This window comes from Gastrolobium bilobum, unplaced genomic scaffold, assembly GCF_033153095.1.
Source record: "Gastrolobium bilobum isolate Gb01-03AN ecotype WA unplaced genomic scaffold, APGP_CSIRO_Gbil_v1 utg1221, whole genome shotgun sequence".
Taxonomy (NCBI): domain Eukaryota; kingdom Viridiplantae; phylum Streptophyta; class Magnoliopsida; order Fabales; family Fabaceae; genus Gastrolobium; species Gastrolobium bilobum.
Window position 1 is genome coordinate 1083358 of NW_026897257.1, and position 15760 is coordinate 1099117.

The 15760-nt window shown below is 31.8% G+C and overlaps 2 protein-coding genes across 3 annotated transcripts; both read right to left on the bottom strand.

Annotated features, from left to right (window-relative positions):
• Positions 1 to 643: 643 nt before the first annotated feature.
• On the bottom strand, positions 644 to 4956 carry LOC133305448 (suppressor protein SRP40). Its single transcript, XM_061505674.1, has 2 exons — positions 3891 to 4956; positions 644 to 1012 (listed from the first exon to the last, which is right to left on the bottom strand). Exons 1-2 carry the CDS (start codon positions 4836 to 4838, stop codon positions 854 to 856), a joined length of 1107 nt encoding a protein of 368 aa, XP_061361658.1. The 5' UTR covers positions 4839 to 4956; the 3' UTR covers positions 644 to 853.
• A 5480-nt stretch (positions 4957 to 10436) lies between these two features.
• Positions 10437 to 15090, bottom strand: LOC133305520 (transcription factor bHLH35-like). Of its 2 annotated transcripts, XM_061505765.1 has the most exons (6): positions 14969 to 15090; positions 14669 to 14834; positions 14263 to 14423; positions 14187 to 14211; positions 13869 to 14039; positions 10437 to 10806 (listed from the first exon to the last, which is right to left on the bottom strand). In XM_061505765.1, exons 1-6 carry the CDS (start codon positions 15043 to 15045, stop codon positions 10717 to 10719), a joined length of 690 nt encoding a protein of 229 aa, XP_061361749.1. In that variant the 5' UTR covers positions 15046 to 15090; the 3' UTR covers positions 10437 to 10716. The 2 variants fall into 2 exon arrangements, with proteins under 2 accessions (XP_061361749.1, XP_061361748.1); XM_061505764.1 differs by having other exon boundaries at positions 14187 to 14423.
• Between the last annotated feature and the right edge of the window lie 670 nt (positions 15091 to 15760).

The following is a 15760-nucleotide window of genomic DNA, read 5'->3' on the forward strand; positions in this document are numbered from 1 at the left end:
TAAGGTTAGTGGGGGACCAGAATAAGATTTCACCCAATAATAAAGAGTGTCGAAAAAATAATATCAAAGAATGTGTTGCCAACTTTTTTTGAAGATGAATTATGTTTGTCGCCCGTAAAAAGCAACTCACGTAAATCAAATCATCATCATCCACTTTATATATATATCAATATATATCAATGGTAATGGAACCTACGCGAGAGGAAGCGTATAAAATTTATGGGCAAAAATTATTTGATAAATAAAATTTACTTTTTTATTTTCCTCAAACCAAAAGAGACGAGGTAATTTCGTTTAGAAAATAGCTTGGTGTTTCTTAGGTGAGAGGATGTTGGTTGCTCGATAATGTTTAGATTCTTCGGAATCACTGAACATGTCTTGTGGCCTATACATCTCTACAAATGGGATTGAAGTTATGACAGTGCTTAAAAATTCATTTTGATTTCATTTTTTAGCATGAATATGGATGAGCAAATAAGGCCAATAAAAGCATCGAAAACGGTTAGAAAAGAGTTCTTTACACCATTAAATCACCACTTTCATACAAAATTTGATCAATTTTCAATTTATTGAATGCATATGATTTTTAAAGCTTATCCAAAAACAAGGATTAACTATAAATGAAAAAAAAAAAAAATGGTTTTATTCATCGTAAGGATAAAACTTGTACCGTCTAAACTTCTAGTGTCAGATTGTGATAGAAATACATCATTTGCACTGAAAAACGGATCAAACGTATACATATTTGAAAAGAACAGTGAAACACAAGGGCTGCAGCTACATACGAGAACATCCACTTCGTAATTCACGCTCCAATGGAAGTTCATAAAATTACAACAGCATTGTCCTCAAATCACCATCCGTATTTTGCTTGTGTTTCAGCTTTGGTAAGCATGCCCTTTGCTCGTCGCTCGGCGAGTTTCATTTCATTTTGTTTCATATCAAAAAACAATGAACCAATTTGATGCTTCCTCTTGTGCAGCTTTGAAGGCTTCCCCTTTGCCGAAACAGGCTACAAGAGAAAAAATTAAAATAAATACAAAATAATAATAGAAACATACTTCTTAGCGAGTAGAAAGAAAATTACCACATTTGTACAACCTCAAGTAACTGCCGACAAAACAAGATTTCCTATTTCACCAAGATTTGAATCTTGGAGCAACAGGACCTCAAACTCTGTTTTGGGTATGAAAGATATATTAACCATTTTTTTTTTTTTTGTCACCATTGCCATTAGCTTAGTTTTCTATGTGCCTCCGGTTGTAAAGTTGGCACCCACGGATTACAATCCTCTTGGCTTTCTTTTGTAAATTTTTATGAAATTTTTTGCAGGGATAGCTATGATAGAAAATGAACCTCCAATAATTCAGAATAGAAACAGACCCATAATATTATCCAATAATTCCTTTGATGGACATAAAAAGAGACTCAAGCCTACACCTGTTTGAAAGATTTCCTTTGTTGATACATAGGCATCCAAAAGATGATAAGTTGACAACACACTCTGAAGTTAAAAATGAAAAAGGAGAGATAAATTCCTTTTCACTTTTTCTGCCTCTTCTTTTTCCCATAAAAGGGAGGTGTAGAATAATGGTATAGAAAATAAAGTGTAGTCACCTTATTAGTGATTTCCAACACAATATAGCTCAAGGGGAAACTCCTCCATCTCGAAATTTAGTTAAACATTTTTAACAAACTTCTACGACAAGAGATTGATGATCAAATAGGTCCAATTTCCTAATGCTTTGGAATAATTGATAGTCAAATATATCCCATTTTATCTTCTACAGAATAATAAATATTCCATTTCCTTTATTTTGCCTTAGTGGCTAGGACAGAGATGCCGAAACATGAAGACTACCTGCACCATTCTGCTTCCTAACAGGCACAGACTATATATTATCCACAGCTTCCTCTTAGCTGCCTAACCATTGTGTTTCTAACCACCCTGACGCAACAAAGTCATCCTTCCACCTACTCTGAGGTCTACCCTTTTTTCAATCACCAAAATACATATCCACTAAACTGAGCTAAAATTTAGTACCCAACAGTCATCACCACCAAATCACAATCATAAAACAATGACCGTGTCTATTTTGAAAACTATTAGCCATAAATTTCCTCTGCTGCTCACAAAAACATGGGACACCAAGATTGCGTTTGATGCATATTAAGGAACAACACAAACAGAACAATAGAGCATAGGTGGTTATGTCACGAGAATTTTTTGTGTTGTTAAGTTGTTTGATAACCAATAACATTGGACTAAATTTTTTTGTGATATAAGCCATTTCATATGCATAAGTAGTAGATAGAATAATGCAAAGTTTATCATAAAACCCTTTGTGCTTTGCATTGTTTTGCATACAATAAAGCTGTGAAAAACGAAGGCGCATGGGCTATTGATATTTTTCTCTTTGTGCTGTGGATAGGTGTTACGATCCAATGGCAAAATACGGGACCTGAGTCCTACATTGGTTATATGAATGACTAATGTAAGGTTTATATGGACTTTGGACTCTCCTACCTCATGAGCTAGCTTTTGAGGTGAGGCTCTCCCAAGGTTCGTATCAATTGGTATCAGAGTCTTTCACTATGTCTCCAAGCTGCAATCGAGCAGTGCGGCTAGTGACACTGACAGTGCCATGTTTGCCCACGGCTAGTAAAAGACTAGCTCAAAGCTAGCCCACATGGGCTCGACGACTGCAGAGTGTGGTGGAATGTTACGATCCAATTGCAAGGTATGAGACTTGAGTCCCACATTGGTTATATGGGTGACTAATGTGGGGTTTATATGGACTTTTGGCTCTCTTACCTCATAGGCTAGCTTTTGGGGTGAGGCTCTCCCAAGGTTCGCATCAATAGGTAACAAAAATTTAGGATTTTGTGCTATCCCTTGGACTACTTTTTATTCAGTACTTATACCATTCTAAAAATCAAACAAAGTGCAATTTTTTTGTGTTGTCTTTTAAACAAATCAAATGGACCCTAAGTCTGAAGCCTTCTACCCTGCATCCCTGACCACTGCCTCATGAACTAATGTAAGCATCATGTGCCTTGCCTTTACACATCATCCAGCAAATAATTCCTATTCCTTTTTCTACAGGGCTAAAATCTAGAACAGGAAAATACAAACATAAATCATCTCCTGTTGTAGATGGATATTGTTTGTCCTACAATCCTACTTCAGTGTGGGTCATGTATCAGCATTATTTTTGTATTTTACTTACTCTTTTCAGTTTATTTTTGATAGCTACAATGAGATCTATTCTCAGATTTAGAATTAGTTTTATTTATGGTTTCTGTGCTATACCGAATGGTTTTATGGCTGCAACAAGGGAGTTCAGATTTTTCTTAATAACTGACATTTTTCAGTTCTTGTTCTGTATTCCCCGACTGTTAATCAAGAGGGCAAGCTTGGGGTAATGATATAATTGCTCCTCTGTGACTGAAAAGTCACGGGTTTGAATCCAGTAAGCAACCTCTTTAGAGTCTTTACAAATATACAACGGTAAGGTTGTGTACAAGAATTGTTCTCACCACACCCTCACTAGTTGGGATTTATTTTTATTCCCAGATTGTTAACCAGAAAACCAGCCCCCCCTATTGCCTTTGACCCGGATCTCCTACACTGCTTGAATATATTTTTACATCAAGCAGGATTCGACGAGGCACACAAATTATTTCATACATTATTTTTTTTCTTCCAAATCAACTAAAACTCATACATAAAAAGCACACAGGTGAGTAAACCAACACTCATAATCGTAGCTTGATAGTTAGTTGTTCGCCTTGAACTTGAATTAATCTAATCAAGTCTCAAAGAAACCACAATAAATATATGAACAACAAGGAATACCCCAACATGAGAAAACACAAGTAAACAATACCTGATAAGAGGGTCCAAAAGCTATCCCAGTTAGCTTAACCTGATCCTCTCTTGGCCGATTCTTAATTAACTCTTCTTGTTTCACCTCAATCATTTCCGAGGGAACCTCATGCCTACCTCTCTTCCCAGGAATTCTCACGGTACTGTCACTAACCCCAGACGCCTCCGCCGACCCATCAACCCAGTTATTTGCATACTGTCCATAATCCTCATAGGCACCATAGCTTGCATAGCTATCATCATTATTTCCATAAGAACAAGTAGAAGTGCCAGCAGCCTCTGGCTCAATACCCGAACTATAATTACCGTAACTAACATACTGTTCAGTGTCATATTGGTAATTATCATAACCCACAGCAATTTGATCAACGGGAACATTGCTCTCCATAGCAGAACCACCAGAATTAGACGCCGGCGCCGGTGCCGGCGCCGGTGTCGGTGTCGGTGCATCGGTTTGGAGGATGGATCTCCTGCCTGAACTGGAACTTGATTGAACACCGAGAGTGGCAGTGTTACTGGGGGCCGGAATGCCGGACAGGAATGATTCCACCGATCGGGTTTGAGTGGATGACTCCAACTTTCTTCTTCTGTTTCGTTCTTCTTCTTCTTCTTCGTCGTCATGGTCTTCGAGTTGGGTAGGGTTTGGCAAAGGGATAATTGGGGGCTTGAATTGCACAACCTTTTTGGGTTTGGGGAGGGAAGCGGTGTCGCTGAAACTGGACAAAGTTGCAGCTGCAGGGGAAGGTTGTTTGGGTTGAGGAAGGGATTGGAAGAGGGAAGAAGAAGATGATGATGATGATGATGATGATGATTTGGGCTGAGGAAGAGAAGAGAAAGGAGACGACGACGACGACGTCGTTTTGGGTAGAACAGATGGGGTTGGTTTCGGAGGTTGTTGTTCTTCTTCTTCTTCGTCTGAAGAAGCGTAGTTTGCTAACAGAGAATCCATGGCCACGGTCACCAACACCAACACCAACACGAACACGAACACGATTAGATATGGGAACACAAGTTCTTCAGCTCGTCGCGATGACCCAACCCGAACCCTAGCTCCGCCTTAACGAGTTTTGGAACACAACGTTTATTAATTGTTCGGGATTATTTTACATCGAGCTAATTATAGGTGGTGGGATTTTTATTTTATTTTTTTCACACAGATGTAAAATTAAAAAGTTAAACATCAAATTTTAACATTTGATTTTGATTTTCATCAATATTATAGTTATAATTTATTGAATTATAATTATTAATAAAATAATAATTTTTAATAAATTATAATCATTGGTAAAATTTTACTATTAGAATTTAATATCAAATCTTTTAATTTGACATCGACATCAAATGATTATCATATCCCAAATTATACTATCATATTATTTATATTTAATTATTCTAATTTATTAGATATATAAATCCTTAGATGTAAACAATCAATGACAAAAATTTGATATAATATTTTTATTCTTAACCGGTATCTTTGATAATACGAAAATATTTATCTACTCATTTATTAAAATTAAGAAAAAGTGAGACTTAAGTGAAAATAACTATAAAATAGTGGTTAAAATAATAAAAGTCAATTATATTACTTTTTTCAAATTTAATAAAAGAAGTATTCAGTTTTCGACAATACAACCGGAGTATAGAATATAATTTCCTATTTATTGGATCAATTACTATATAGGGTTCAGATGTTCTTATAGAAATATTTATGAAAATTTAGAAATATTTTTTAATTTGAAATAAAAACTCTATATAAAAAGTGTTTATCATTTTAAAGGGATGTAATTTTATGTCATTTTAAATAAAATTATTGAGTTTTGGTAGATTTTTACCTTCACTCATCTTCAACCTCTCTTGTTGATTTTGTGAACGAGAGAGGAGATAAAAATTTACTAAAACATAATAATTTCACTTAAAATGGCTTAAAACTATGTCTTTTAAAATGACAAGTATTTTTTCTTATTGTATATATAGAAATAAAAACTTTGCGTGACATTACTGAAAATTTTTATGTTTAATTCTTTCTTATAGAAATTAATAATTAAAATTTCATCAAATTTAAAAATAGCTAAAAAATTAAATAAGTACAGAATTCTATTATTAAAAATTATGAAATAAATTAAATACTTTTTCTGAACTAATACAATTATGTATTAAAATTAATAATAAATTACTACGATCTACTAGTGGGAGATATGTAATCCCACTAAACAATTCTCAAAGAGATGAGGAATTTGTCCCGGTAAAATACTAGTGTTTAACCCTATTTAAATTTTTATGTACTAAAACAATAATAATAAGAAAAAATAAATTTTGTTATCTAACACAAAATACGAATGTTTAGTTGAAGGAAAGCTTTTATTTTTATGTTTAAAGTTTAAACTCGTGTCACCTCAAGCAATATTGCAGGTGAGTATAATTTCGGGTGCATTCAATTAAGAATTAAAATATTATTTTAAGTTCAAAAAAATCGTAAATTTTAAAACGTTACTTAGAAATATAATAATTTTAAAAAATAGCTTTTTTATTATAATCAAGATATCACAAAATTGTATTTTCAATAATTTTTTATTATAATTTACTAGACTCAAATGATAATGTGAATTTATTTCAAAAAATTATATCAATTTTTAACAAACATTCAAAACTACAATAGTCAAGAAATAAATAGATGCAATTATATTAATATAAAAAAGTAAAACTTAATATAATTTTCTCAATCTTATAATAATTTGATGTATATTCATTTATTCCCAAGTAGCATTTCTCTACATATTAAAAGTTAATGTTATGCACACAATGATAATAGCTCAGTTGGTGCAATGAAGTTGAGTAGTGTGGGAAGGACCATGGTTCGATTCTCACCAAATATAATTTTGGGGAGGGTTATAAAACCTTAATCCTCGAGACGCCCCGAACTCCGGATTAGTCCTTTAGGCGGCTTGAACCTGTGACCCGTGGGAATACCGAGATCCGATTCGCTTCAAAGAGATAATTAATATCGATTATAAAAAAAAAACCTGTTCTTGAGTTTGAGCAATAGATTCAAAAATTATCTTCTTGATTAATTGCTGAGATTGAAGATAAAGATTTGTCTCTTCGTTCAATGGAAATTCATTATAATAACATTCTTTGCGAAGAAAATTATGTAATGTTGCATATGCTATAAGTGTCAAAACGCAATGATGTTAACTCTTAACAAATAACGAATGAAAAGTGGAGGAAAAACAACATTTTAAAATTTTTGGGCAAAAGAATTGTCCAATTAAAGTTGATTGGATAAAATTTTTCAAACTAATATAGTCAAACATGTCACTTATACTGACGGGACTCGTACCACATCAGCGCCACGTAGGCAGCCCTGTTAACGTAAAACTTCGAAAGACCATAACTTTTGACTCGGGTATCCAAATCAGATGATTTGTTTTTTTGATTTCACATAGTTTTTCGAGATCTACGCAATGACACATCATTTGACATATTTTATATCCCACAAACATAGTTTAAATTTGTAACAATTATACCACAATTACAAGAGCGTTTAAAATCCAAAAGATGGCACATACGGCAACTCAAGGTGTTGGTTCGGAAAGAGCTCAGAATCTTCTGGATTTAAATGATCTTGTAATTGTGGAACTATTGTTGCAAACTCAAACTATGTCCATGGGAGATAAAATATTTCAAATGAGGTGTCATTGCGTAGATCTTGGAAAGTTATGTGAAATAAAAAAAATCATCTGATTTGGATACCCGAGTCAAAAGTTATGGTCTTCCAAAGTTTTACGGTAACGAGACTGCCTACGTGGCGCTGACGTGGCACAAGTCTCGTTAGTATCATTGACGGAACTAGTCTCGTAAGTATAAGTGACATGTTTGACTGCATTAGTTTGAAAAATCTTATCTAATCAACTTTAATTGGCCAATTCTTTTGCCCAAAATTTTTAAAACAGTGATTTAGCCTTAAAAAGTGTGTATTTTATCAATTGAAATCATATTATTCAAACAACTCAATATTATTATGTTAAATGATAGATTATTAGTATAACGAGCGTGTTAGGGATGAGATTTTTTATTTTTATTTTGATTCTCTTCTACACACGAAATGAATTGATGTCTTTTTTTATTGGATTTGTATCCAATGGGATTGAAAGGGCTCGAACCCGCGGTTTCTCGGTGCTCTGACCAATTGAACCACACAATATAAAAGGCTAACTATTTTAAAAAACAGTTGGCTTTGGAAGAGTTTGGGCAAAACCCGGACGACTTTCTTGTAGGTGATGCGTTGGGAACTAGGCAATGGAGGAACGGCCAAGTTGAGGAGAGACTATGATACACCGATATCGATACGGGACACGGAATACGACACATTAACACGTTAATTATAAAAAATGTCATATTTTGACACGTTAGGACACGTTTTGATATTACATAATATTTTTAATATATATAATATAATTTAAGTGTAATACATAAAACAGTCCATAATAAGTCATATAACCAATCAAATATTTAAATTTTATAACAGAAATATAAAGCAAAAGTAAATTTTTATGTCAAATTCCATAACTGAAAAAAAATTGACTTATAAATTAATTTTTCATTTTTAGTTAATAAAATAAAATATAGACCTTTAAAAAAAAAATATGTTGAAAGTGTGTCAGAGTGTTGACTGCGTGTCAAAAAATGTTGACCGCATGTCAAAAATACATGTCCAAACGTGTCGAAAAATTGACCGTGTATATTGGAGCGTGTTGGTGTCGGTATCCGACACGTAATTTTTTTTAAAAAAAAATGTGTCCGTGTATTGTAGTGAACAGATATCTAGTGGAGGAGGAGATTGATAATTGAGCCGCCGTCCATTGTCTCATAATTAAGTAGATTTTACCAACATTTTTAATTTTATGGTTAGATTTTATTTTTGATAAACAAAACTCCAAATATATATATTTTTTTGGTGAGGGACTATGCCCCTAAACTACAAAACTCCAAATATAAAATAAGAGTAAAATAAACAAGTTAACTCAATTAGTAACCATAACGATATGATAAATTGCATCAAAGACGTACGGTGTCATATTCAGAGAAAAATTTCAACCCCTGCAAAAATTTGGATTTGATTAATTTTTTTGAAATTTTTTAACGCTAAAGTTGTTTTTCAGAAATAAAGAAAAACATGTTTTGATTTAGATAGGAAAAAATGTTATTTCTTTAAAACTAAAAAGAAATCCTTTTTAAACATCTATATTTTCAATCTTTTTAATTAATAATTCTGTATTATTTCACAACTTATACTTAATAAACATATTGTTTATCCCCCGATACTGAGTGAGTAAAAGTATAATTTTTTTTATAGTCAGTAAAACTCTAAATTTAGCCCTTAGAAATATATTTTTTAAAGAATAATTATTAAATGAAATAAAGTGATCAAAATCATCTACGTATCAAAAAGAAAATCATTATGTCAAAAACTATAACAAAGGATTCTGTTTGTCTAGCACTTTTCATAACACAAAAACTAAACCTCAAAATTTAGTTATTATATAACTCAATTATATTTTATTTGTTTGTTAACTTATAATATAAATTTATGCACATGATTAAATACTTACAGGTAAGTTACGTTAATAACGTAAAAAAAAATATTTCAATTTATTTAGATTATTTGTTGATGACATGAGAAACTTATATATATCATGTCTTTTTTTTAAATCTTAAAATATATTAATAAATTTATTTTTCATTCTCTATTATATAGTCAATATTTAATAATATAAATGGCAGTAATTGTTTCTTTATGTTCGGGTAGACTAATATAATTTATTTAATAGTTGATATGTTCAATTGCTTTCAAAGCGATATTTATCATGGAAAATACGAAAATGCAAATTTATGGTAGATATAAGTGAAATGAAGTTTACAAAGACGCTATCTGACATAGGCAGGAGATGAAAAGGGAGAAAAGTCGCATACTTTCCCAGGAAACTAAATTTATATAACATGCATTTAGAAAGAAACGTTTCTAAATTCCAAGAATTTGATAAGAGAAATTCCAAGAATAGGAACAAAAAAAGATAACTCCTACGAACATTTGGTAGAGGAGAAATTTTTTTTATCTGGGAATCACGATTTCTGAAAATATAATATGAAAATAAATTTTCTGAGAATGTTATAAAAAAACTGTTTGGTAGGCCAAAATATTCCTAGGAATGTTGGATTAATTTTTCTAACAGTATGTTTGGTTATTTATAAAATATTGATGAGAATGTATATTAAATATATGATGATTTTACAAAACTAACCTTAACTTTTCAAAACATATTCTTCAACGGGTATTGATGTGTGTTGGGGGTATTATTGTCTCAAAAATATGTTGATCTGCTTTCCCTTTCCCGATAATCATGAAAACCACCTAATTTTTGGTAATCCCAACAATAACTTTTCTTTATAAAATGCTTTACCGGTAAACCTTGAATATCCGGGAATTAATTTTTAATACTTCTACCAAATATGTTAATTGACAATTACTAAAGAAAGTTTACGAGTAATCTTTGTGATACCCTTGTACCAAACACATCCTCAAGGGTATTCTTGTCCCTTGAAAATTACAAAATATTCCCATTCAATGGGATTCACATAATACTACTTCTCAGAAGGTATTTTAGGATGGTCTTTTTCTTCACAAAAGTGAATCATAGGATTTCGATTTTTCTGGAAAACTTTTTGCTTTTCATGTACCAAACATGGGTATATTAAAATGTCAATATGAGTTTCCCATGATTCTAAAAAAAATATTCCTACCAAACACCACCAATGTCTTTTCTTCATCAGATGCTCATTGGGCTTTGTCGATCATTAAGAGCTGAAATGGCACTCTGGATTTTTATTTGCAAAAGATCTTTCTCTTCTTCATCTGCCTGAAAATACAGTTTTGAAACAAAGCAACACAAAATGCACTCGTTAGTAATGTCTTATTTTAGAATCACTCATAAGGAAATTTAACTTACTAGTAGTTAACTTAAAAAAGTATTTTTATCTCGTAATAAAATGTATATAGCTAAATAAATAGATGACAATATTCACTAATTTAATCATAATAAATATATTATTTTATTTATATTTTGATTACTGTTTTTAAAGATTTGCAATTATTTTTACAGTTTTCTGTGTAAAACTTTAAAACTAAAAAAAATTTAAAAATGATATTATTGTAATTATTAATAAAAAGATAAGATTAAACAAAATTTATTTGTCATTTTCTTTTTGTCATTTTAGTGAAACTATGCTTGTTTGATTGTATTCTACTTTTTTTTTTGTTTTTAAAACTATTTTGTAGAATAATTAATCAAATGCTTTTTTTTTTTTTTACAGTTAAAAGTCAAAGTACAAAATAAAAATAACTGAAATATGTTATATAAATTTGATATTAAAAACTAAAAAATAGTTATAATTTTTAGAATTAATTTTAGAAATCAGGTATTATCAAATTAACATTTTTTAATGTTTTTAATTCTGAAAAAACAATTCAAACATGACCTTTTGTTGGTTTTTTTATCTTCTTCTCTCCTTTATAATACTCTCTCTCTCTCTGTGTGTGGATAAGAGAGAATATAAAAAGTCACTAAATATGCACTAAAATATAACAATTTCATTTAAAATGACATAAACTTGTGTTCTTTAGAATAACAAAGATTGATCCCAAATAAAATTCATTTCCTTAAATGTAAATGTTGGAAATTTCCCAGAAATTATATTTGGCTCGCGTGAGATATGAGAAACATGTTAAATCCGTTCTTTCAATGGCCAAACAATGAATGGATAATTGCATTTGAAACAAGATGCAATTAGATATTAAATGATGGTATAGTGTTGAGATTTATAGTCCCACATTGGTTGTATGAGCAACTAATGTGGAGTTTATAAGGCTTTGGGCACTCCCACCATTTGAGCTAGCTTTTGGGGTGGTGTATCTCAAGGTTCTTTACATGGTATCAGAGCCTCGCCGCCGCCCACTTTCTCTTGTGGACTTTCTTAGCACAGGTTGGCTGGGCCTGTTGCATCTTCCACTCTTCAAGCCCAATGGGCTCTCGTGTGAGGGGGCGTGTTGAGATTTATAGTCCCACATTGGTTGTATGAGCAACTAATGTGGAGTTTATAAGACTTTGGGCACTCTCACCCTTTGAGCTAGCTTTTGGGGTGGTGTATCTCAAGGTTCTTTACATATAGTTCAGTTGATGTCAAGGAATTGAGGAGGTGAGAGTATATATGTTCGATCCTTTTCAATACCGTTTTTGAAAAGAATTTAAAGCCTTATTCTCATAATACATCCCAAATCGAATTAGTTGCGAAGTAATGAATCAATTGGAATGTTTTAAAAAATAAATGCAGACAGGCAAGTCCAAATACAATGAAAAAATTAAAATTAAAAAAATAACATCGATGAGGCATATATTAAATCCATGAATTATTCTTGAATGTGTCGTTTGCCATTTTTGGGATTAAGGGACCACTTTGATTATATTTTTTCCTTCTTTCAATTTTTCCTTCCTGATTGGATAATTGCATTTGGCACAAGATGCAGACAGGCAAGTCCAGATACAATGAAAAAAATAAAATTAAAAAAATATCATCAATGGCATATATCAATTCCATGAATGATTCTTGAATGTGTCGTTTGACATTTTTGGGATTAAGGGACCACTTTGATTTTATTTTTTCCTTCTTTCAAATTCTCCTTAATTTCTACATCCTGAATTTGAATCTTTTATTTCTGAATTATTAATTAGTTAGTATTCTGAATCTTAAGAATTTTATTTAAAAAACACAAGGTTTATATTTTTGTCAAAAAACAAATAAATATAACTTATTTATATTCATTATAAAAACATAAAACCCTTCATTATAACATCTAATTGATTAAAAAATATATAAATAAAATCGGGGTATACTATCCCTTGTTGCCTCTAACACGTAAAAGTAGAAATTAAACTGTGTCAACTATTTCCTTAGTACAAGGAATAAATCCTCTAAAAAAATTAGAATCAAGATTATCAATCATATAATTTCTTCACTAAACTGTGCATGGAGTCCCAAGGATGGATGAATTAAAATAAAAATCATGTACTTTGAAATTTCCAACCCAACTTAAATTCATAAAACAATATCACCGAACATGAGGACCAACTAGTAATGAGTTATTCCAGTTCATCCGGACTCGAATGTGGTTCTACCCAAATCGAAGTATAAACCTAAAAAATCCAGAAAACCATGCTCTTTAATTTGAACCACCATTAACCAAGTTTCACCACCATGTTAATTCTAATCGCAACCCCAATTATCAATCCAAAAAACCATACAACCCAGCGCCCTTGAAACCAAACAACCACAACCTAGTGCGCACAACCAAAGTCCAAATGGATCACACCGTTTAGTCACCAACAACAGAAGAACCAGACGCACCCTTGCTATCACCGAACTACCACACACCAACTTCTGCAAACTAAAATACTATACATGAACCGTAACCCTAACAAACACTCAAAGCATCACCCAAAACCGCTCTAAGTGCAAAAAGTCGTTGGTTGATCTACATAGTTTTTTATTTTATTTTTTGGATTTTCATTAGTGATTTGAACAGAATTTGTATAAAAGGGTTATTTTGTATTATTTTATAAATTAAAAGTCTTGTACCCGTAATTAGATAAAGTTCATTAAATTTTATCCTATCTTTGTTTAAAGCACAAGATTTACTGGTCTTCTTGTCCTAATTACTATTTTTTTTTTTTTTTTGGATTTTTTTTGTCCTAATTACTTTAACCTCAACCTCATCGACTAGCATGTTGGCCCCAACCCAGCAATTATTTTTAATTATTTATATTTTCTAATTTAATCGGCACAATACTTTGACAAATATTTATCAATATAAAACCAAAGATTAAAGAAGTAAATATTAATAAGAAGAGGGAAAGGAGAGACAGACCTCAATGAAGACCGTCTTCAAAAGCGTGCTTGAAAAAGAAGTTATATGAGCTGTGATGATCTTCCGCTTTAAGGATTCGAACACCTCACACAGTTTTACCATTGTCTCTGTCCTTTTACTGCATGTTAAGCTCACCACTATCGTCTTCTCTTTCATGTATTTAACCGTGAGCTGCCAATTCATGATTGGTTTCATATTAATATATATTAAAACAAAAGTAGTAACCCCATCAGTTTAGGATATATTATATTAAATAATATCAATCATACAAGAGAGAGAGAGAGAGAGAGAGGGGTTTATACTTATATTTATATATACCTCAATTATTTCAATTGGGGAATTTCTTGAACTGACAGAATCAAATAGCTGCTGATCTGTTCTTTTCTTCTTGGACCTCAGCATAACAGGCAGGTCATGATCATGCTCAAAGTCATAGCTAGGGTTTTTCAATTTCCCAGATTCAAGTTCCATGATCTCAGCTTGGATTCCCTTCTCTTGTTCATGCAAGTGCTGGATGTACTCAATAGCATCCTTAATGATAGAAGCCTTATCCATCTGTGTACGTAACGTTAACGTACATATATGTCATGTCATGTCAACCAAACCGACGCATTAATTGATCATTAACAATTGCTATAGTATAATTAAGTGTAATAACTAGTGCTAGCTACCTACCTACCTCCTTAATTTAAACCCTAATTTTTATTTTTATTTTTATAAAAAAGATAAAGTGTAATAATTAATGTCTAATCAACTAATAATTAACCAGATAAGGTAGTGGGGTGCATATGCATATATACCTTAGTAATGTTGGGGACCACCGCTCTAAGTGCAAAAAGCCGTTGGTTGAGCTTATTCCTCCTGTTCTTCTCGGAGACAATGTTCTTAGATGCCGCCGATGAAGCAGCACCGTCCGGGGAGCTCGAATCGTAGTACCCGGATAAGGCATGATCACCCAATGCCCGCCTGCATAATATAACATTAATTAAATATATAAATCTTATAACTAAAGTTCATATATATATATATATATATAGAAGAATTAACTTGATTAATTATTATTTGTTGCAATGTAATGAATGAATCGTCTAATTAATTACCTGTCAAACTCTTGGGTTTGGAAAAACATGTTCTCCCAGTAATGCTTATTGTACTCCTCCTCACCAATATTTTCCATGGTCTCTCTAGGTTGACGTACAGAGAAAGAGGATAAGAAATTAAAGAATATGATGTGCCAAGTTCTTTATCTTTCTTTCCTCTCTCGTTTTTTTTTTTTTTTAACGTGTATATATATTTCTTTGCTGGCGAGAGCTGAGGGAATTATATATATATATATATATATATAGGTGTGAGGATGCGACGGGATTTTATCAACGTAAGAGCTTGCGTGTGTTATATGACAATTCACTCTCTCACTCTGTTTCTGATGTTAATTAGCGGCTTCCTAGAAACATCCATGTTGACCCTCAAACAGAATATGGTCTGTGAGGCCGCGTTATTCACAATATTATGAATTCAACAAGACTTTTGTATTATAAAATAATGAAAATCATTGTCAGTTGTTCCAAGGAAACGTTACCTTCATGATCAGCAATCTATTATAATTATATATGGTAGGTAATACATTGTTATAATATTAATTTTTTTTCTTTTAAATTATTATCGGCTGACAAAAAAAGAAAAAATAATTTTATCATTATAACTATGTGTTACTCGTAATACATAATCATAATAGGTTGTTGCAGATAATTCTTTTTCAACAACCTAAAAAAAATGGAACCCTAAAATAACTTAAGAATACTGTTTCGGATCATATTCATGTATTGTATCAAATCCTCTCTATCTGTTTACATTCACGTACGTAAGAATTTGTTTATTTATCAACGTGTTTA